Below are 21625 nucleotides of genomic sequence, written 5' to 3' on the forward strand. Positions count from 1 at the left end.
CATACATAAAAAATAAACAACAACGAAGTTACAATCGTGGTAACTCGTAAACTAGCACCAGGTTTAAACAGAACACCTGTGTTATAACGACTGTCGTTTTCCGACCACGCGAGGATAAAATAAGATACATTCAATTCCATGGCTCGGGTAACTGAGTTAGAAAACGATCGTAGTACGAACGAGTGGTTTTATTGACAGCAAGTACGATATCTGCATATACACCTTATGTTCAAGCGACACGAATCATGTTTAATCTGCTTCCAATCTCATGCACTGCAATGCATAACCTGCAAATGCAAAATTCAACTTGTTATTCACCAAAACTATTTTTTGTTTATTTAATATATTAGGGACACCTTTAGCACATATTTCCAAATATTCGAAATAATATTAACAACGGTATATAGGAGTCGTGAGGATATGGTTTATCTTTTTTTAAAGTTTCTTTTTACCACCAAATGGGGCGAGAAAATAGAATAAATAAAAATATCCCGGCTTCTCCCACCCTGTTATAAAGGATTGTGAAGCGATATACCTTGTGTCACGTGGCGGCATCTGAATTTTGAAGGTTTCCAAATAATAACGCTTCTTGTTCGCGAATGTTCTGATCGTTCGCGCACGACGCTGTATAAACTTGAACCGAATCCTGTGTGCCGAGTTTCTATGGATGAAAGCGACGTGCTTGTTGTTTAACAAATCATGTAAGGATAAATAAACTTAATAAGACACTTATAATTTTATTCATTACGCACACGAGGGCAAACTATGGGGATTTGAAGTTACGATATTAGAATTGATATTACACTTCGGCGGTTTCTTTGATTCAAACTAGAATGATTCTAATACTGTTGGGTGTCTTGTCAATAGATACACACTATGACAGCACCAAGCTTCGATATACATGATTCTCAAGGTACGAAGCGAGCATTCATATGTTTTACGGTGCCGTCTTAACCCAACATAACCTAACCAACGCGTATAAGTAGGGTGGGGAAGATGGGACACCATTTTATGAATACTATCTCGTCCCTTTTGGTAGTGAACAAAAAAAATCGAGAAGAACTATAAAGCCGTACTCCCACGACTCCAATCAACCGTTGTCGATAAACAGTTATGTGCTACAGGTGTCCCGTCTTCCCCACCCTACTATATCTTCGTTCACCAGCGGTTATACATTGCATGATGTGACTACACACAAGGTTGCCTAAACTCGGCCAACAATATTTAAACCGTTGATTAATCACCCCACACCTACCTTCATAAGTTGTAACTGTCGCTGTGCGAGATAATAAGCTGCACGAGGTTTCGGGGTCACCGGGGTCTCTACGTCACAATAACCAGTTTCCCCAACAGGGGCCGGTCTGTCTGTAACAATGTCGTTATAATGAGGTTAATGACGTCATACGGATTTTGATATGACGTCGTGGTGAGGTTATTAATTTATTGACTTCATAATGTGGTTGAAGTTTAATGACGTCAAAGGGAGGTTGATATTCAATGACGTCATCGTGAGGTTTAATATTCGATGACGTCATCATGAGGTTGGTTATTCACCAGACGATTACCCCACAGTAATGCTCGTCTATACTTGATGAATCAGTAAACTTATCTATCGTATCTTAACATAATATGCTTTTGGGCAACCGGGTAATAAGTTCATCTTGCCTTATGGTAAAAAATATAAAAAGCAGTTGTAAATATCTTCCATCGTATATGCACGAAATGAATTTACGAGAAAAGTTTGTAATTATATTTCGAGTAGCGTATTTGGCAAAATTAACTTTGCTCAATTAGTTAGTTCGGAGCTTATAACAATTTTATAAATACCTGATTCACTTTCTACGATGTTGCTGCAGCTTTTACCGTCAGGTGGCGTTGTGAGACGGTGCGACATGGACATTACTTCTGTCGTGCGTTTTGTATCTCCTAAACATGCCAAAAAAATGACGTCATCAAATTGCGTCACCTCTTACGTCATACTCATTCGAACACACTTACTTCTTTTTAAGCGACAACAAGTCGCAACTGTGACGATTACAACGACTATGATTATGACGACACAAGCAGTGATCCCACCCGCCATCACAGGGTTTTTGACTACGTCATCAATCCAAGTTTCCTTCTTCCTGATGACGTCAGTATTGTTGCTAGGCGACGGTGTTGTTTGCAAACTGCTGCTATCTGAAAGAGGAAATTGTAAATTCTCAGCTAATCGATTGATTTACCTTTATTAACAGTAACACGAACTCAGGGTAGGTATATTATCTTAGGTATAGGTATAATAATATCACCGTTCTTTAATTTTAAACAATATTTTACATAACTTATATAGGGTGGGGGAAGATGGGACACCTGTTCATTCTATTTTATTTTCCAATTTAGTAGTAAGCAAAAAAACATTCAAAGAATTAGGAACATCTATGTTTACAACTCCCATGCACCGTTGTTAATTGTTTAAAACACGATTAGGATATTTGGATATTCTGTGCTAAAGGTGTCCCATCCTCCCCCACCCTACTATATTATTTAATTTTATATTAGCAGTTTAATGTTAAATATTAAAACTTCAAAACTACACTCGAGTTTTACCGATTACTTTATACAAGAGCATGAAGCCGCAAGATGCGATGACGTCATTCATTGGCGGTAGTTTATACCGCACGGTGGCGATGTTTGCTTGTGACGTCACACTGCGTAACTGTGACCTCATAGCGGTGGTCTTCCACTCGTCAGTGATGGTGAGCAGTTCTCCAGCAACAAGTTGGGAATAAATCAAACGGAAGCGGAGAAATTTTCCAGGAGAAGTGTAGAACCTCCATACCTTACAATAAAACCATAGTTAATTTGCGGTTGCATGTAACTTGCTTTAAACAACAGTCGTTATAACACGGGTATTCCGTAGCACGAGATGAATTTTGGTCAGTTGACCAATTACCCCAACTTCCAAGGACACTCATAGAGAGCCTAAAGAGTCCGACCCACGGTTTTCATAGTTGCGCAGTTTTTATATAAAAAAAAAACATATAAAAATGTTAATGAATACCAACGATGCTGAATTTACAGATAATTTGTGCAAATGTGCTTTAATTTATAAATTATCAACGTTTAAAAAATTCATATTTAATTTATTGTAACAGTATACTCACAACTTCGTTATTATGTCCACACTGTCCCTGCACCGGTGAAGTGAGAACACCCGTGTGATAAGCTTCTACAAAACAACCACACATGCACGGTGATGACGCATTCGTTGACGTCATCAGAGAGGCGAATCCGCAACCCGAATTGCTTGGTTGTCCTACTTCAAACTGATACTCGGTGTTTATTCCAGGATCTGTTTTAAATGTTGAACAGGATATGTGTAAGATGACGACTTGGTGTTGTTTTTACAAAAAGGCATTTCATTAATTCGAAGTTTTCCGATTATTAAACTTCAAAACAGAAATACCTTTAGAACAGTGTTGCCCGCCACCCATAGGTTTTGGATTATCGCACGTTCTTGTCCTTCTGCTGAGGGAAACACTGCAAGGTCGTTCACATTGACTCCAATAGGACCAAGTAGTCCATGATCCAGATACACCAAAGTCTGCAAAGCATTATGAATGAATAAGTAAATGGAACCTTTTCCCCGGCGCAAGCGGACAGTTCTTATAACATAAGGGTTCTCTTTCATACACCGCCTCGTGCCCGCTTACGAGCTACCACGTTTGTAACTTTCTCCAAATTAATTTAGAGGAATTTTTGTTCATGTGTTTGTGGGTTATTATTTTTTGTGTTATTTTTTATTATTATTATTTTATTATTATTATGTTTTGTGTCTTGCCCAACGACACGTACACCCACAATGGTAGCAGCGACGAGCCTTTAACCCGTAATCTCTAGGTTAGAAACACGCGCGCTTATCATTTGGCCACATCGTCAAATTGATCTCCCAAAACAACGCAATTTTCGAAAGTAAAGCTCGGTAAATATGTCAACATCTATACGGAATACATACTTAAACTTGTATTGGCTCGCCTACAGACGGTTCTCATGGCAACCCCAGAAGTCATGTAGCGGAAACAAACGCCAGGACTGTTGTGTAATTTATCGAATATCGATTGACATTCAAACTCGACGAAATCTTCTGTGGAAAAACAAAACGCTATGTTTGTTTTAAACATTATTGAAAAATAGGTAAATATATTTAATTCGTCTGAGAAAAAAGAATTTAACCTATACTGTTGTATAGCTTCGTCCATGCATACAGATTGTATAACGAGAGAAAATATTGTTCGACACGTGAAATAAGTAAACTCACACCTTCTACTAATGCTTTGAACACAAATATCAACAGATGTTTCGTAACAAACACAAAACATGGTACTTACCGTCGCTACGAGTCGTGCGGTTGCCAAGATCGAAAGTCTCCCCGTCGTTACCCATGGCAACGGCCTGTATGACGTCATTGGGAGGCACACAAGGTGGTCGTTTGTAAAATACTTTAATCGATCCACCTGAAAAAACATCGGTGCTGGTTACAGAGGCAAATACCTTATGAGCGGCGAAATTGAGGAATAACGTATACCTTGACAATTTGTGACGTCATCAGTGACGTCAAGCGAGTACTCTCCGCTCCAGTTGACTTCCATGACGTTGCTCTCGGCGACTATGACGTCACTATTACGCACAGACATGACCAGCTGAGCGACGTAACTACCAGGTTGGTTGAATACGTCACACAAGAAAACGACTGAAGATGGCGGGAATGTGACTTCACGCGTTGCCATGACGACTAAAAGGAAAATATTACAAAAACTTTTATGTTAAACTTTATTTCAAAACGTTAAAAAAAGCAAATTAAAATAAAAATTTACAAAATAAGTTTCTTTTTATGTGATAACAATGGGCCACCACACACATCTGATTAAGCAAACGTGTTGAAGGTACACAAGCAGGGTTTTACATTACCTGAATTATTTCGTAGAAATCGAATAAACGTCGGGTACTGGTTGACCACAGCTGATGAACATAGGATGGGAGGTAACGATACAGTTACCTGGTAATATAAGGAAAGGGGTTTAAAATAAGCGAAGTTTTTACCAAATCGTATATATAGTGGGGTTGGGGAAATGAGACAATGTTTTATTATACTTTCTGATACCATTTTGTAGTAAACAATGAACATTGAAAGAGTTAAAAAACCGTATCCTCACAACTCCCATAGACCGTTGTTAAAACACGATCAGTTTATTTGGATAATATGTGCTTAAGGTCCCCATTTTACCCCCGGGTATACTATATCTCCATAAACGTCTTAAACAAATCAAAGATTCATTTTTCCTGTGAGCATGTTATAAAACAATGAAAACAATCTATAATTTTTGATATTTATTAAAAACAATGTTCATTATTATACGCAACCATATCAACACTACCTTTACGTCGGTAGTTGACGCCTCATGTTTTGATTTCGTCCTGAGTTCGATTTCTGGTCGCTTGGTGGCGCTCACAGTGACGTTGGTCATGACACGTGACTCTGGAATTCGTAATGGTCAGTCGATGCTATCGTGACGTCATGTTTTGAAATTATGCGTTAATAATTACCTCGCATGGGGTCTTGAAGGGCGAACCTGTATTCGCCCAAACGTGAAAAGTAACCACAATCGAACACTAAAGGCGTCCGTTCGTCTCCCTGTGACATAACAATACACAGACAATGAGCGACTAATGTTCCTCCTATGACATCACAATGAAAGCACAGGACAGTTGTAAGTGACGATTCTTAGACCTCAATCGATCCGTTAGCGAAGAGAAATATTTCTTATGCTGCCGAAGTGGCCAATGAAAAGCATATTTTATCTAACGGAGCATGTCTGCCAACAAGCAAATGAAACTGGGCAAACACCATCCGTGTACTACTGGTTGTGTTATAGATAGCTATCTTTATACTTAGTATATAGAAATACCTTGTTTCCGGTTTTACTTGGCACGATCTGGCCCGCCAGGGGGTTTCCCTCCGCTTCGTAATAAAGTTCGATTATAGCCGTTGTTGCGGTTTTGCTTGCCTCTACTGTGACGTCAGCGCTGAGAGTGGTGATGCGTGACGACGACGATAATCGAATGTCATGTGATCCAGATGAAAATCCGACTAGGATGAATAAACATGAGAAAAGGATTTTGTAAATTTCAGCAAAACAACACGGCGAGGTATGACGTGCACAAACTTAACGGTATCTTCGGTAACATCTTACTGTCATATTATTTACTATCACAGTCTCCTTACTACCATACTATATAGTATGGTTGTACTGTAACCGTGTAATGTAACATAATATAGTAGGAAGGAAAGATTGGACAACTTTTCATTCTGTTTCGTCCTACGTGGTAGTAAACATAAAGCATCATTCAGGGAATTTTAAAACAGTATCCCGAGGACTTACATATAGGCCGTTGTTTAATTGTTTAAAACCCGATCAAGATAGTTGGATATTGTGTGCTAAAGGTGTCCTATCTTCCCCACACTACTGTATTTTCAATTAAGTTTCCATGTATACCGTAAAAATCCATGTTCGTTTTAAATAAATAAAACGTAAATAAGTAAAACTCTGTGTAAGCAAAATCCATACACAACAACCACCCACGTACCTAGAATGTGTGGCTACGAAACTTAGCTTAGAAACCTGGCGGCTAAATAGGCGGGTACGATGATAAGGCCATACATGATTTCAATGGGGGTAATATTACTATACAACTTCAGCGCATATCGGTATCTCAAATTGCAAAGCAAACTAATGTAATGGTTATGTGTATAGTTTCTTACCTTGCGCTAAGAATGATGCCAGCGCAATCAGTGCTCGCATATTTGGCGGCAGAATAATTTAAATCGTCGCTCGCAGGTCACAAAATAATTTCTCACAAACCTGCAACGTACAAATAGCTGATAAAACGAAGCAGTAAAATGCCACACTGGTCCCTGAAGCGCTGACCGCCTTGCTATACATAATTTAACGGTGGTTGTGAGCCGTCAGCAAATTGCGCGGATAAACGGATGAGCTGCCTGATGCTTCCGAACAAGCAAATAAACAATTTAAACCACCTGCCCGTGTTTCACCATGCTGTTATTGCCCCGTACTGCGTAAAAGCCTGCTTTGTTGTATACAGATTATAATAACGGCCGCATTTCTCGGCAATTTGCCACACGGACGATCTGTGCATAAACTTAAACGAAACCTTGGTCGCACGCGGTAAACCAGGTTCTATACTACAACTTAAGAAGTCGACCTTACCACTATTCCTAACGTTTAATTTGCCAGCCACGTCGAAGCGTGTTAATTTATTGTTCGTGGAAAAACGTTGGAATTTATAACACGCGAAGTAATCTTACGTCATTAGCTAACTATCCACTCCCCTGTAAAGACGAACACTTGGCCTACTTGTGCGCAACCCTTTTCGTTCAAAAAATATATCAAAAGTGTGTTCTGTCATTCTCGGCGCGACAGACACGATTTTAAATCAGTACTGAATGCGTACATTGTGATGTCACAAAGTGCTTTTTAGCCCACTATAAAATAAACAAGGCTATTGTTGCGACACAAAACGTAATGTTCCATATGTAATCTGGAATCTCTTTATTGCTGCCGCGGCTTCAGTTTTTGCTTCAAGACGCAATAAAACTTCGCCCACTCTTTATAGTGCTTTTCTGACTGAACGGTTACGAGCACTGACTTCAAAATTACGGCTGGTGTTGCTAACGACATAGACGAAATTTATGACTTGCTCAGCAAGGCACCTCAGTGTTATGAACTTGAAGGTAGCGCCTTAAGCTTTTTCTTATTACTTAAAAAAAGCTGCTATTTCGGAGATAAATCGTCGCAAGCGTAATCCGTATAAGCAATATCTTATCTTTAACTTAGCTGCAATATATCTGTGGAAAATCTCAACGTACTTCTAATGGCTCACTTCCTCCAGGATGCGATAAAATTTCGGATCAACCTGCAAGGCCAGCGATTTGACTCTACACTGGGTCGACTGCCCCATAAAATATTGACTTCTTGTCCGAATGTTTGTTCACGCGTTTACTCTATTACGTCACAATACAAACTACAAAGCAGAGCACACTGAGGCTAATCTACAGCATCTAGTTGCGAGACGTTGTCCGACCCGAGGTCACAGACTCGTCTTGATTAATATGGCTACTATGTTTTAATAAACTTAGCCGCCGTATTCTAGCTAACCTCTTGTTTGCGTAGCCAATAACCAACAGCTTACTTTGTTTGGCGATAAACAAACCCACAGGCCGCACTAGTGAATATACCACACCGGTTGAAATTAAAGGCGAATACACAGACCTTATCGTAACCCCCGAATTTTGAACGTGTGGTGTTGGTCGTCTGGTGTAAAGTTTGACGATACTCCACAATCACATGCGTATTGACGTTAGAATAAAGAATCAGCTGAGATAACAAGACTTTTATTCGGGAAAGGTCAAAGTATAATTGGTATATGGCTTATGTAAATAGAATATATTACACACGATGACGTAACGGTAAATTATAATGAATACGTCTGTTCAGTGACAGGTCACGTGCTAATATAAGTGTGTAGTCTTTAAATAAAAGAATATTCCTACAATTATAGGTAAGCGCACGAAACAAGATCTATATTTTTGAACTGGTCACAGTAATTCCCAAAAATGTTTTCCGAAAGTTCTACAAAAAGTTAAGCGTCAAACAGAAAACATCGACTGTATAAAGTAGGTCGGGGTTAGATGGGCCACGTGTCCATTCTATCTCGTCCCATTTTCCAGGCAGTAAACTAAAAATATTATAAAACCGTATCTTTCGACGCCCTGTGAGCGTTGCTGATGTTTAAATCACGATCAGGATATTACGTGCTTAAGATGTCCCATCTTTCTTCACAGTACAGTATATTTTTAAAATAATTTAAACCTTTTACAGGAGCTACTTTTTTTAACCAATGGCTCTTGATCGCCCACTACCGACGACGGAAATGAGAACGTCATGAGTTCTAACAGTTGGAGGTAAAAAAAGAGCAAGAATAGATGACGAGTACGCTAGACAAGTGAGATATAATCACTCAAGTTTGGAATTACGATTGCACACGAATCTGGAGGCTGGAATAACAACGAAAACTGTTTAGGTAGCCTTAATTATAAGAGCTCACCCGAACACCCGCTTATATACTACGTAAAGTGCGTTTTCTTACAAAACACCAGCGTTGCTTCAACTTGCGGAAATATGTTAGCTCGGAGTTTTAATACTTCCTACTTGGGCCCTAAACGTAAAATATGCACAAAAACGATCCGGCCAAAACGAATCACATTTTTTGAAAAGCGGTCGATGATCCAATTTCTATTGGGACTTCCACTCCTACACAACATATAATTTTTCAGATGTAAGAGTTGTGAGAAATAAAGAACAAACCAGGATATTGTTGCCACCATAGTATACTGAAGTTGCCATTGTAGCGGTTGGGTGGGCGTCGAGCACAGATTTTATATTATAGTTTAAGTTTACCCAAATTAACTGAATGCATAAAGATTAAATATTAAACAGCCGTGTTGCGTAACTATTTTATCTGGCGTAACTGTATTTATGATTGAGCGACACATCCTGCGTGTTCCTATTACCACAAGGAAATGACAGGACAGCCTGCCATTCTTTGGTGTCAATTATCTCTTCCGTTTTTTGTGTTCGCGCACATGTTCCATATCCTATACAAGCCCTCCTATTTTCTGTGTTGTGAGGGACAGTATGAGCTGACTTTATACTTTAGCTGTCCTCACGTTTCTCCATAGCCTCGTACCGCTCGTTTGTCCACCGATGAACTGAGCTGTCGACTTCGTGTTATGGAGTCCTACCATTGAACTGTTACCCAAACCCCCAACACCACGTAAACTTAACGTTAGTATGTGTTCCTTCCGAATAAACTGATCACTCTGATTTTTACTGTGTTAAGGTTTTGGTGACGAAGATTTAATGAAAATGGCTAGTGAAGATTTTGTGGAAATTGTAGTGATCATTTTGTGGTAAAGGGTACAATGGTGGCAAAAGCATATAAAAAGGCAGTGATATGATTAAAATAATTACTGTTAAAAATCATTTACTTTTTTGCGTCCAATTCCTGTTTCTTTCATTACTTTTAACCACTCTCCATGTGTTTTTGGGTTAGTTTCTTTGCAATACCAATTCCCATAATATTGTTTGTGATTTTCAGACTCCCGAATCTTTTTGCATTTTCCACACTTAATTGGTCCAGGTCTATAATATGACCTTCGCACTTTCCCAGCTTGTTCTTCCTTATGTTTCCTTTTCAAGTAATTACGCTTGCTTTTGTTCATGGGTGCGTCAAATATGGGCTTGCTTTTGGTCATCGGTGCGTCAAATACATTCATGCTTATTCGTTTGGGAGCAATAGGTATAAGGTAAGCAGGTTGTATGATTAACGGGGTCTGTTGAATTTTCGCCTCGCCAGTTGTGCTTACGGGAACATTGAATGTAACTGGAATATTTAATGTTATTGGAGGTGGTATTGGTTGTTGTGATGGTATTGGTTGTTGTGGTGGTATTGTTTGTTGTGGTTGTTTTGGTTGTTGTGGTGGTATTGGTTGTTGTGGTGGTATTGGTTGTTGTGGTTGTATTGGTTGTTGTGGTGGTATTGTTTGTTGTGGTTGTTTTGGTTGTTGTGGTGGTATTGGTTGTTGTGGTGGTATTGGTTGTTGGGGTGGTATTGGTTGTTGTGGTGGTATTGGTTGTTGTGGTGGTATTGGTTGTTGTGATGAGGTCATCCCTGGTTGTTCCAAACCAAGACTTCGTTTTAGTAAATCTAGTTCTTTCTTCTTCTCGCTGTATAAATTATTAGTTATTAGACGAATGAAGAGGTGGAGTAAAGACATCTTAACGAAATAGTAGATGTAGCATGCTTACAGTAGTGTCAATGTAGTGGGATTAACTTCTGGCATTTGTATCGTGTATTCAATGAACTGAGGTGGTTTCTTGAATATGGGCTTCAAATTCAAATGGTCTTTGCTAAATTTCATAAATCTCTGACAGTCGGATAAGTATTGTACAGTTTGCCTCAGCCATTTATCACTATGCATTTCCTTTAATTCCTTGTGCAGTTGAATGGTGCTAAAGCCAGAAGCAGTTTGACCAAGCATACTGATAACATAACTGTCACAAGCAGGTTTATATGATAGGAGAACTGGGAACTGTAGTCTGTGGCCAATACATAACTGATTGACAATATTCTCATCCCAACTGATGTACTTTTCTTTGCATTTAGAACATTTCAAATGTTCTGCAGCCATGTAGTAACTGTCATCTAAGTCCATCACTTGTTTAGTGTGGTGGTAAACTCCTGCACTTGTGAGAACCTGAGAGCAGTTTGGATAAGGGCACACCAGCACTGATCGCCAAATTAGTGTCGGCATCCACATAAGTAACTTGTGACCAAAGTATCTTGAAGGATTTGGTTGCTCTGTACACCGAAGGGGTGGCTGAGGTGGATACCACCAAAGTTTATCAATTCTGTAATAAATAGAAATGTAATGTAAAACAGGTTTGAGGCAAAGCAAAAAATATTTATATAATATATATATAGGTTATTATGTGGCCTTAATAAATTCAGCTGCAAGCCAGCAACATATTGTGGTGTTTCATTTATATTCAATTTAACTGCGTTGTTTATTCGTTTATAATCCGTCCCGCTATTGTTCGGTGATTTAAGGTTTTTAAATAAAATAACAATGTAGTTGTATTTTGTCATTGAGGTGTTCCATTTAAATAATACCAGTCTCGGCAGTCTGTTTACCTTGCCAAGTCAAGTTCTGGTTTTCCAGTATAAACATTTTGTTTAAAGAATGTCTGAGCTACCCATGTGTGGTCGACTTTGGGTAAAGTTTGTTGCCAACCACCAGGTAAGAGGGATTCTATTAAAATATTTAAAAGGTATCACACACAAAGCTTGTAAGTTATAACATAACATATTTTTTATTTATCTTTTTAAAAATGATAGCGAAGATCATGTTATTTGAAGAACAAATAAAATAAATCAACAGCAAAACAACAGCTTTTAAAACAAGCTATTGCTATAGATAAAAATTGTGGTGAAAAACGTCAATTGAAAAGTGGGGCTGTTGCACCTAAGTTTATATACAAATTACCTTTATACCCCGCTTTCTGTTTCTGAGAAAGAACACTCCGTTTTGTACCGACCATGAAGTCACTCGAAGCCCTGTATTCATCTTGTGTAGGTGTCGTACTAAAATTAACACCTTGAATGTTTTCCAACTTTGATTGCTTACTCATGGAGGAAATTTCGTCATCCACAATTTTCATTTTCTTCGAAGCGGGTGGTTTATTATTCCCCTTTTCTTTTGTCTTCATTAGTTTTTTAACATGTTCTTGCACCTCCCAAAAAGAACAAGCATAGTTCATAAAAGCAGCTTTGTTTTTACTCAACGGAGCTTCAGTAAAAACCTCAGCACGCATATCACACAGCAACCAAACCGCAAACCCAAATGCATTTTCCAGTATCCATTTGAACGACTGGTTTCGGAACTTTCCGAATTGCATCAAATACTCCCCAAGAACTTCCACTTCATCATCTGTATTGCCCTGCCTCTGCATTACAGCTTGCATGGCCCGTGATCTTACCTAAAAAATAACCATATGTTTAATAAAGATTACCATAAGATGTCCATCAGTAGGACTCGCACTAATTTGGCAAGAATTGGCGACGCCTATTTCATTAACATCCAGTCTGCAAAGTACGGCAGGTAGACAAGCAATTTTGTTTACAAACTTTTAGTGATGCACGCCATAATTTCCCACGCACACCAATAACTTAACAAAGAAAAAATTACATACTAAATTAAGTAGGATTTCCAAAAGTGGCGATTTTTGACGATAGCATTGGACAAACATAGGTGCACCGTTGGCACAAAAGTTACATTTCGAATATATCAAAGTTAACCTGATCAGGAGGAAGACAAAATGTTGGAGAGGATCCATTCTTCTCGTTTTCGTGAATCACCTTTATGGCAGCAGGAGAATACTTTAGTCGAATTTCTCCATTGCTCAAACGTCCAAAGATAGGCTGAGCCATTTTCATTTTCAATTACGTTATGAATTCTTTGCAATAAATTTTCTTTTGAGTAATTAAATACAGACGCCTATCAAAATTGAAAACATTACAATCAATAGTCAATCAAAGTTTTTAACAGAATAATGAAAATTTAGGTAAAACACACTATAGACAGTTGCCATTTTAACTATAGTCTACGTTGGTTCAGTCTCACTTTTTCTGTCCGCGCTTTCTTTCGTCTGTTTAATCAACCTCACAAATTTCCGCCGGGTGTGGGATCTACCTCAAAAACTAGTGATAATTTACACAACATATTTTCGCGTATCAACACTATCCACCGATCATCAAATAAACTTCTTTCCGAAATTGGCGCCGTTCCGGGTTTACAGTTCACAACCCCTTCGAAGAGACGACAAGAGAGCCTGGCTCTAATAGTGGACCACGTGCATAACGAGTTTATTGAGAACGATAAAAGCCAGACATATAAACATACACAACCAAGTTCGTGAGTTACACTACCGTCAATAATTTTCTCTATTAGCATCGTGTTAAAAGCGTCAATCAAACACGCAAATTAGGTGGTGATATATGCTAGGATCAGTTGTAAAAAGTTTTAAATAAAATGAAGTTTCTTCGGTTGCGATGAAAGACAATGGAAAAAAGTTTTGACGTTTGTTATTAACCGTACTAAAAACGCGATGTCAGTGGAAATTGAAACAGCAGTCGCTACAGGTCTCCCAAGAAATTAGTTGTTTTCTAAAAAACTAAAACAGGATTAAAATATCTTTATCATTTATGTGGCTGGCGTTGGTGGAAAGCCACTACGGCACGACAAGCCCCCAGCCAATGGTAGTGGGTTTCTACTTAGGTGAGAAACCCTTGCGGGATGTTACTGTCCACGCAGGTTAAAGAAACCCCCATAGACAAAAACGATACAACGAATGCACATAAACATGTGCACGACAACAACAACAACAAAAAGACAAAAAGAATACGACGAGGTGCAAATAAAAAAGTGCAAAAAGGGCATGCAATACACACACCAGCTCACGCATATCTAAAATGGGACGGTTATATATACAAAAGGTAATTAACGCGGACATAATCATTGAAATATCTTTAAAGAAAATATGGTTCCAATCCTGAAGGATAATCATCTGCAGTGTACAAATTATTAAATGTCCAACCACAAGGAGTCGAAGCCAATAACGGCTCCGGATGTCCCAATCAAAAGGTAAGTCACCATGTTGGTACCGCGATACTCTCGTCCTATCTTCACACAATATAATATCGTTCGGATGTTAAGCACTGCTTCGACCGTCATGGAACTGCTTCAGGTTGTTACGAACCGCAGTAATAGTGACCTAAATAACCGAGCGTAGCATCACTACCGGCGGCGACGTCTACGCAACATCCCAACGGTAACATAACTCAGTCTAGAACAGTGACATAACCGCATCGAACGCTGGGCCTCAAAGACCCATCGGCGTAGCGTAATTGTAACGTGGCCAGCGTCACAATTAGGCTTTAGTAAAAATAATAGCAACTGGTTAAAGGGGACAATTATCTAAAAATAAGGGATATTCAATTAAAAAATTTAACTGCGTGTATATTATAATGCGCGTGGATTTTACTAAAGTATTTGTGTACCAACATGCCGATCTTATCAAGTGATTAGGACAATGCAGAATCATTAAAAGATTCGACCTTCACAGAAGAAACACATAATGACGTGTACAACAACAAAATCCGATCCATCAAGATGTTTGCCATAGTTTCATTACATATATTTCACTGAAATGCAAAATGCACTAAAGTAGTGACTGACAAAAAGGCTGGCCACATTAGGTCCAGCGAAAATGAGGCACAAACACAAATCCGGCAACACTGTAAGAGTGCTCCAGCAACCACACCCCAACAACACACAACTCTTAAGTCTAAGCAAAACCTCAAACCGGCTTTCTTATTCGTCGTCTTTGTCTTTGCTCTTCGTCTGCAAAACGAACGTAAATTAGGTAGGGGTAAGATGGTCCGTGCTTTTATTCTCCTTTATTATCCCATTTGATGGCAAACAAAGATGATTACATAATTATATACGGAATTATATAACCGTATCCCCAAGACTCCAAAAAGCGTTTTGAGTGTTAAAACACGATTAGGAAATAATGAATTATAGGTGCTGAAAACCATCTTGCGTTACAGTAATATTATTACAAACGACACATCTTATCGTCACCGGTTCATTTCCAAACTAATTTTTGGCAAAATAATACATTTTTTATTATGACAGTAACAGAAAACAGTACACTACCTTATTGCTCTTTTTCCGGCAGCATATACGCTGGCTTTTCTGCAACAACAAAATAGTTAAATGTCTGTTTATATAATGACGTCACAATTACCTTTATTCCCAATTCACACTTTGTTCAGATCCTCTGTGACGTCACATACCATGTTCTAAATTATCGAGAAAAATGTTGTTTCAAATAATAAATATAGGTACGAAAAACAACTTACGAAGTGGGTTCTTCTTTTGCGTCATCACCACTTCGTGACGTCACATCTCTGATGTCATCTAGAAAAGAGCTGGTGTACGTAACAATGTATATTGTGATTTATACTTTACCAATTCTTTGATCTTCATGCTTTATTTTGTGCTAACGGCACGAATATAATTTAGGAAAAAAATAATATTATTAAGTAATGTGCCTTGCGACGACGCAAAGCGCGCATGGGGCCCCATGAAAAAATGTCGCAAATAGCAAGAGTATATAAGAAACCGCATTGTTACGTCGCTAATCTCCGCTAACGTGTGATCTCGGGCGTGAACTATGACGTAATAATCACGGGCGATGGCGAAGCGGTTATGACGCGATGTCATACAGACGCATTGTGACGTAACGCAGCGATTGTGTAAACCGACGTGACGTCGCAAGTGACCTATATTGTGAGAAAAATAAGAACCGAAGCGAAATTCCTGAAATAAATTTGTCAAATATTAAATTAGTTCAAATAAAAATACTAATCGCAAGGCACAATACTAAAGTTATAATAGGTTTACACATACTTATATATAAATCTTTATAGTGTAAGTACTTATCAGCAACAGTAGTACTTAACTTCAACTCTTGTATATAATCCTGCACTGAGTATATCCAAAAAGTGTTGCTTTGTCGCTGGTTCATCCAAACTGCCTTAGTGCAACGTGTTGTAAGGACGACGTTTTACATGCCCGGGGAATCAATAACAAGAGACGTCGGCGAATCAAATGATTGGCGGGCTGGATTTAAATTTTTCACGTTTCTCGGTTGCCCTGTATGTGTGCTTTGCATACTATATAATTGAGCACGCAGGTGGTCACATGGAACCAACACTTGTTCTTGTGTATCCACCCTATTATATTATACGTTTATATTATAGTATAAAGTAGGGGTAAGATGGAACACATATTTATTCTATTTCAGGGCCCATTTGGTAGTTTGCAAAAAACATTTAAGGAATTATAAAATTGTATCATTACGACTCCCATAGATCGTTGTTAATTGTTTAAAACACTATCAGGATATTTTAATATTCTGTGCTAAAGGTGTCCCATCTTCCTCAACCCTATACTACACTTTTATCTTAAATCTTTATTATTGAAGTCGTACTCGTAATACCCATCGCGTCTAATTAAAGCTACGTAATTGTTTCATTGTTTGTAGTAGAGGTCCTTTTTATTGATAATCTGTAGACCCATTGCGTATTTAAATATATGCACCATCCGATGTAGTGTAAATGAACGAACTTTTTTTAATCGGTTCCTGTCAACCGGCTTTTTCCTCAGATATTATTTTTAGCAAGTTACAAACTTTTACTATACGCAACATTTTCTTAGTTGCACATAATGTCCAAGTATCTTGATCGTGTTTTAACCGTTTAGGAACGGTCTACGGAAGTTGTAAAGATTAGAGTGAAAAATGTCCCATCTCTCCCTTTCCTACTAACGCAAGTGTGTTTATGATTGACGTCTTGCGTTTTCCCCGTTTGCCGAACTAACACCAATTTTCAGCGTAAAACATTCTTTCCGGTTATTCTGAAAAAGTTCTTCTATTTTCTGTGTTGGAAGGGCAGTGAGAGCTCTCTTTTACTCTTGCTGTTCTCACGTTTATCTGTGGCATAATTCCGCCTGTATGTTTATTTAATAAACCGAGTTGTCGACATAGGCGTACGGAGGCGCGACTGTTTTACTGGAGTCGGATTATGCTGCGCGAAGTACTGAGCTTAGAACACGTGGAGCATAATCCAGAGCTTAGTACATTAGGTGTTCAACAAAAAAAGAAACTGTCTACGACCATACCACGTTGAGAACACCCCATCTCGTCCGATCTGGGAATGTAAGCAACGTCGGGCCCGGTTAGTACTTGGATGGGTGACCGCCTGGGAATACCGGGTGTTGTAGGCGTTTCGTTTTTTTAAAAACAAATCTATGCCTACTACCTGTTTAAAATGAATCTACTTTCTCAATAAAAAGTGTGACACATACCTTACAAACGGTATAATGAAATTAACCATTTTATTAAACAAAATAACATTCCAATTGGACTATAAGAGTGTGTAAACATTCTGTTTAAAAAGCAGAATTATAAATCAGTATTAAATATTTTTAGATCATACTAATAAAAAAGTTTTAAAAAAAACATGCGTGCTATAATAACATCATATAAACTTCAACAATGTCCAAGGAATAAAAGGGGCGAATACACATTTTTTATGACTTTATGCTATGTGAAAAGATAAATCAAACTAAAAGATGATTAACATAAAACAACATAATACACTAATTGAGTAATACATTATTCCACTGTATGTTTATTCACTGTCTGAGGAGACTACTTGTAGGTTGAGCTTTTAACGATAAAAAATCATGATGGTGGATTCAATGTCTTTAGTAGAATGGCCATAGTTCTTACTGGTAAGGAAATCTGGAATGTTGCTTGTTCCAGCGTGTCTCTCTGTGCCTTCCCAATCTGTAACAAATATTTAAATAAAACTTTAGTAATGTACCCATATATAAATAAATAAATCTAACTTATACGTCTTCATGTGACAGGGCAACAACAATCTTTGGAACACAGCTAGCCAGCACATGATCTGTGTCATACACTTTGTGCCCGTTTACATACATAACTTGTAGGTGGTTGTTTTTTTGCTAACAATTTAGATAATAGAACCACTAGTTTGTGGCAAATCTCCTTAACTGTTTAGCCTTAGAACAATAATGCCCAGTTGTCTACAATGGTAGCTCAATAATGTCTCAAGCATGTTGGTTAAAAAATTACCAGTTAAATCATTGCAGCTTACCAGGAAAATCACTGCAATCATATGTTTGATTATATCCATTTTTCACACCACCAATACATACATAATGTCCTATACAGTTGTATAACCTGGAAAAGAAGTATATCTTGTGTTTATAATATTAAATAAATGAACATTACTTGCATTATGCTTGCGTGGCTGGAAAAGACAGTCGTTATAACACAGGTGTTCATACACCTCGTGCCAGTTTACAAGTTATCAGTATGTTATTTGGTCATGATTATTTTGTTTAGGATTTTTTCATTTTTGTTTATGTATGGCTGATAATTTGGTCACTAATGGGTTGCCCACTAATGGGTTGTACCACTAATATTCTTCACTAATTTAATTAGAAGTGACTTACTTAACAGCAGGGCACATAGCATAGTAAGTACCATCATATGCTTCAGCACGAATCTGTAAGAATCCAGTGGTTGTTGCTGAGTGCATGGAAGGAGGAACAAAGTTGCTCAAATAAGATTTGCCAATTGTGTATGTTACCGGTACTGCTAAATGACTGGTTGCACATGGAGCTGTAATGCATTTATATTAAGCAGGAGAAGAGAAATCAAAATATAAATCATAATTTTTATATTTTTCTTTAAAGCAGGATAGCGAAATTCAAACTAATTAAAACAACAAGGGAAGTGAATAGACTACAGTTTTAAAACATCCAATTGGTGATACTAGAAAAGGGTCAATTTAAAAATTAGCCTGACTGATAAACATATGTTACAGTATAGAATAATATACTTATTTGTAGAAAAGGTGAGTTAATATGTTTATTTATTTATTTATTTATTTATTTATTAATTTTAGCACATACAAAGGCCAGTTACAGAATAATGGATAGCAGCCTAAAACAAAATTTAGTTTGAAAAATAAAATACCGCAGCTGTATTTTACCTGCCCAAGTATAGTTCTGAAAAGTTGGAAAGATCTTTGTCAGAGTACTTTCAATTTGAGGTTTCGTAACAAGGCGTCCCCAAGTTCTGAAACATAAGTTTGAATGAATGAATGTAAATTTATCCTCGCATGGTAGGGTATTGACACTAGTAATAACATAGGTGTTCTGTTTCATACAACTGGTGCCCACTTATAAGTACATATATAGCTTTGTGGGTAGTTTTTTAGATTTTTTTTGGTTTTGGGTGTATGGTTGACAATTTATTCAACACAAAATAAATTCCCGAGTTGAAGTAAATGCTGTAGAGAGTTTTGCTCAAAGGTACATATGTCTACAATGGTAGCGTCGTCACTTTTTTGTAAACTAACTTTGCCAAGTTGTTATATACAAACCCTACAGGCTACAAATTACCTTGACAACATGATATAACCAAAAACAACTTGCATTGGGTAGTTGTTCAGACTAAATTTGTAGTTATGAGAATAAAATCGATCAACCCATTGGATATGCCTAGATTCGGTAAATGTAAATGGGGAAGAACCCCACTCCTGTATTAAATAAAGAGGTTAAGTGAGATCTTTAGAAACAAGATATTCATACTAGTAAATTGGCTCCTTCAACAAACTTTTCTTTCACAGTGAAGGATCTTACTGTGTATATATTTTTTTATGTAGGGTGATTACTGATTAGCATTTCTCACTTTTTATTGAGTTTAAAGTCATTCACCCTGATAAAGAAGACCCAAATAGAATGCCGAAACGTTAATTAGTAAAAATTTTTGATGAAAAACCCTTTTTTTAGCATATCATGTCTGGCAGCAACAGTATATATAACAAGATATTCATGTTTATGAGATATATGACCCCTACTTTCTAATTCTAACATAGTTTTAAATGTGAAAATTATTTTGTTGATGGTTAAACCAACTCATTACTAGTGCCTTGGTTGATTATTCATTTTTTTAAGTAGACTATCTTCGATAACAATAGCGAAGATCAGATTATTAGAACAGCAAATCCAAGGGAATTTACAGCAAAACCACAGTCATTAACACGCCATGGTTACAAAATATAACAAACTAACAAAGCATGAATTTTAAACGCAAGGAGAACCAATTCTGCTCAGTGCTAAATTTTCATACTTAAAGCGGTTTATCATATTCCCTAAAATAACAGTATTAGAAACAAATTAATCTTTGTATATGACCATTATATGATATGCCGAAACAAATAACACCTTTGTATTGTTGACCACAAAACCAACATCACAAATACTTGGAACATCTTTTCCATAAAGGCATCTAGCTTTGTATCGAAGCTCAAAATTACCCTCTGTTAGTTTACCATTGTATGTGGAGACTGGGTCATCTTTTGGTCTGAAGCTTTGAACCTGCAAAACCAAATAGATAATATATGGACAAGGTAAGACTTTTGGGATGATACCTAACAGCACTTGCTCCGACCCAGTAGTCAATAATTGGCTGTTCAAATTCGCAGAACAAAAAAATATTTATTTTATTTCTGTCGCAGTGGTATATAGTGGTCAGCGTCTGCTTATAGAACATATAGGTTTAAGATTTGACGCTGCCATTATTATCACAATAGTCTGAAGCACAAACTTACAATCTGTTATTTTACTATTGTATAATATCACTTGGTTAGAGGTAAAGCAAAAGTAGTAAAACATGTTATTAACATTACAATACTTTAGCATAAATAAAAAAAGTTACCTGAAACACAAATTTAAGGTGATTTGCATTTGAAATTCCTACAATTGCAACAAATGGATGAGATTTCCTGCTCGTAATAGCTGTTGAAGTGCACCTTTATAGAAAACATTACATAAACTTTATTCATCCATTTGAATACAGTGGTGAAGATTAAATTAATTGAAACAACAAAAAGAATTAGCAACAAAACAACAGCAGTTCTGTTACTTGTGTGCATGCTAAACCCAACAGTATAGTATAAATTAACTTGTTCCATCAAAACAAATTAGTGTAATTTTGGATAGTTTATGTAAAAACATTAAACATTTTACAAATAATGTAATATTTTTACCTATGTTCTTTACCATATTGAAGTTCGTAGGTGCAATCAAACGTGAGAGAGATCTAAAACATGAATGAATGAATGAATGAATGTAACTTACTTTATCCTCGCGTGGCCGGAAAACGACAGTCGTTATAACACGGGTGTACACCTCGCGCCAGCTTATGAGTTACCAAGTATGTTACTTTGTGGGTGATTATTTTTTTGGATTTTTTTTTCATTTTTATGTATGGCTGAT

The 21625-nt window shown here is 37.4% G+C and overlaps 3 protein-coding genes, 1 long non-coding RNA gene and 1 other non-coding gene across 11 annotated transcripts in view; 1 reads left to right on the top strand and 4 right to left on the bottom strand.

Moving 5' to 3' along the window:
• Positions 1 to 170: 170 nt before the first annotated feature.
• LOC100187010 lies at positions 171 to 6902 on the bottom strand. 2 transcript variants are annotated; one of them, XM_026840215.1, is made up of 16 exons: positions 6803 to 6902; positions 5949 to 6130; positions 5587 to 5674; positions 5418 to 5518; positions 4951 to 5038; positions 4568 to 4774; positions 4371 to 4496; positions 3998 to 4123; positions 3449 to 3586; positions 3147 to 3334; positions 2590 to 2821; positions 1999 to 2181; positions 1828 to 1926; positions 1256 to 1365; positions 536 to 661; positions 171 to 287 (listed from the first exon to the last, which is right to left on the bottom strand). In XM_026840215.1, exons 1-15 carry the CDS (start codon positions 6840 to 6842, stop codon positions 542 to 544), a joined length of 2028 nt encoding a protein of 675 aa, XP_026696016.1. In that variant the 5' UTR covers positions 6843 to 6902; the 3' UTR covers positions 171 to 287; positions 536 to 541. The 2 variants fall into 2 exon arrangements, with proteins under 2 accessions (XP_026696016.1, XP_026696006.1); XM_026840205.1 differs by having other exon boundaries at positions 3998 to 4126.
• A 3025-nt stretch (positions 6903 to 9927) lies between these two features.
• Positions 9928 to 13211, bottom strand: LOC100176791. Its single transcript, XM_009859389.3, has 5 exons — positions 12979 to 13211; positions 12167 to 12659; positions 11815 to 11932; positions 10929 to 11531; positions 9928 to 10847 (listed from the first exon to the last, which is right to left on the bottom strand). The coding sequence occupies exons 1-5, from the start codon at positions 13114 to 13116 to the stop codon at positions 10094 to 10096; spliced, it is 2106 nt and encodes a 701-aa protein (XP_009857691.1). The 5' UTR covers positions 13117 to 13211; the 3' UTR covers positions 9928 to 10093.
• A 1599-nt stretch (positions 13212 to 14810) lies between these two features.
• LOC113475758 lies at positions 14811 to 16031 on the bottom strand. The gene is made up of 4 exons (XR_003397528.1): positions 15607 to 16031; positions 15492 to 15546; positions 15401 to 15439; positions 14811 to 15082 (listed from the first exon to the last, which is right to left on the bottom strand). It is a non-coding gene; the product is annotated as an uncharacterized LOC113475758 (long non-coding RNA).
• Positions 16032 to 17414: 1383 nt separating this feature from the next.
• Positions 17415 to 17533, top strand: LOC113475839. The gene has a single exon (XR_003397626.1). It is a non-coding gene; the product is annotated as a 5S ribosomal RNA (ribosomal RNA).
• A 92-nt stretch (positions 17534 to 17625) lies between these two features.
• Positions 17626 to 21625, bottom strand: part of LOC100183062 — a 9175-nt gene continuing 5175 nt past the window's right edge. For all 6 annotated transcript variants that reach the window (XM_026840244.1, XM_026840247.1, XM_018817657.2 and 3 more), the window contains 8 exons: positions 21397 to 21449; positions 21066 to 21159; positions 20573 to 20725; positions 19748 to 19884; positions 19336 to 19421; positions 18794 to 18962; positions 18433 to 18518; positions 17626 to 18098 (listed from right to left, as the gene is read on the bottom strand). In XM_026840244.1, the coding sequence (XP_026696045.1) occupies positions 17980 to 18098; positions 18433 to 18518; positions 18794 to 18962; positions 19336 to 19421; positions 19748 to 19884; positions 20573 to 20725; positions 21066 to 21159; positions 21397 to 21449 (897 nt within the window). In that variant the 3' untranslated portion in view covers positions 17626 to 17979. The remainder of the gene's footprint in view (positions 18099 to 18432; positions 18519 to 18793; positions 18963 to 19335; positions 19422 to 19747; positions 19885 to 20572; positions 20726 to 21065; positions 21160 to 21396; positions 21450 to 21625) is intronic.

This window comes from Ciona intestinalis, chromosome 2 (genome assembly GCF_000224145.3).
Source record: "Ciona intestinalis chromosome 2, KH, whole genome shotgun sequence".
Lineage (NCBI taxonomy): Eukaryota > Metazoa > Chordata > Ascidiacea > Phlebobranchia > Cionidae > Ciona > Ciona intestinalis.

What these genes read in the sequence shown, in the direction of transcription:
- LOC100176791 (XM_009859389.3), bottom strand. Translation starts at nt 13,116, where the DNA reads ATGAAAATGGCTCAGCCTATCTTTGGACGTTTGAGCAATGGAGAAATT. An exon ending in CCAGAACTTGACTTGGCAAG is followed by an intron (nt 11,532 to 11,814) that starts GTAAACAGACTG and finishes TATTTATTACAG; the next exon opens with AATTGATAAACTTTGGTGGT. An exon ending in CCCACTACATTGACACTACT is followed by an intron (nt 10,848 to 10,928) that starts GTAAGCATGCTA and finishes TAATTTATACAG; the next exon opens with CGAGAAGAAGAAAGAACTAG.
- LOC100187010 (XM_026840205.1), bottom strand. Translation starts at nt 6,842, where the DNA reads ATGCGAGCACTGATTGCGCTGGCATCATTCTTAGCGCAAG. An exon ending in CAAGTAAAACCGGAAACAAG is followed by an intron (nt 5,675 to 5,948) that starts GTATTTCTATAT and finishes GTTATGTCACAG; the next exon opens with GGAGACGAACGGACGCCTTT. An exon ending in CGTCAACTACCGACGTAAAG is followed by an intron (nt 5,039 to 5,417) that starts GTAGTGTTGATA and finishes TTATATTACCAG; the next exon opens with GTAACTGTATCGTTACCTCC.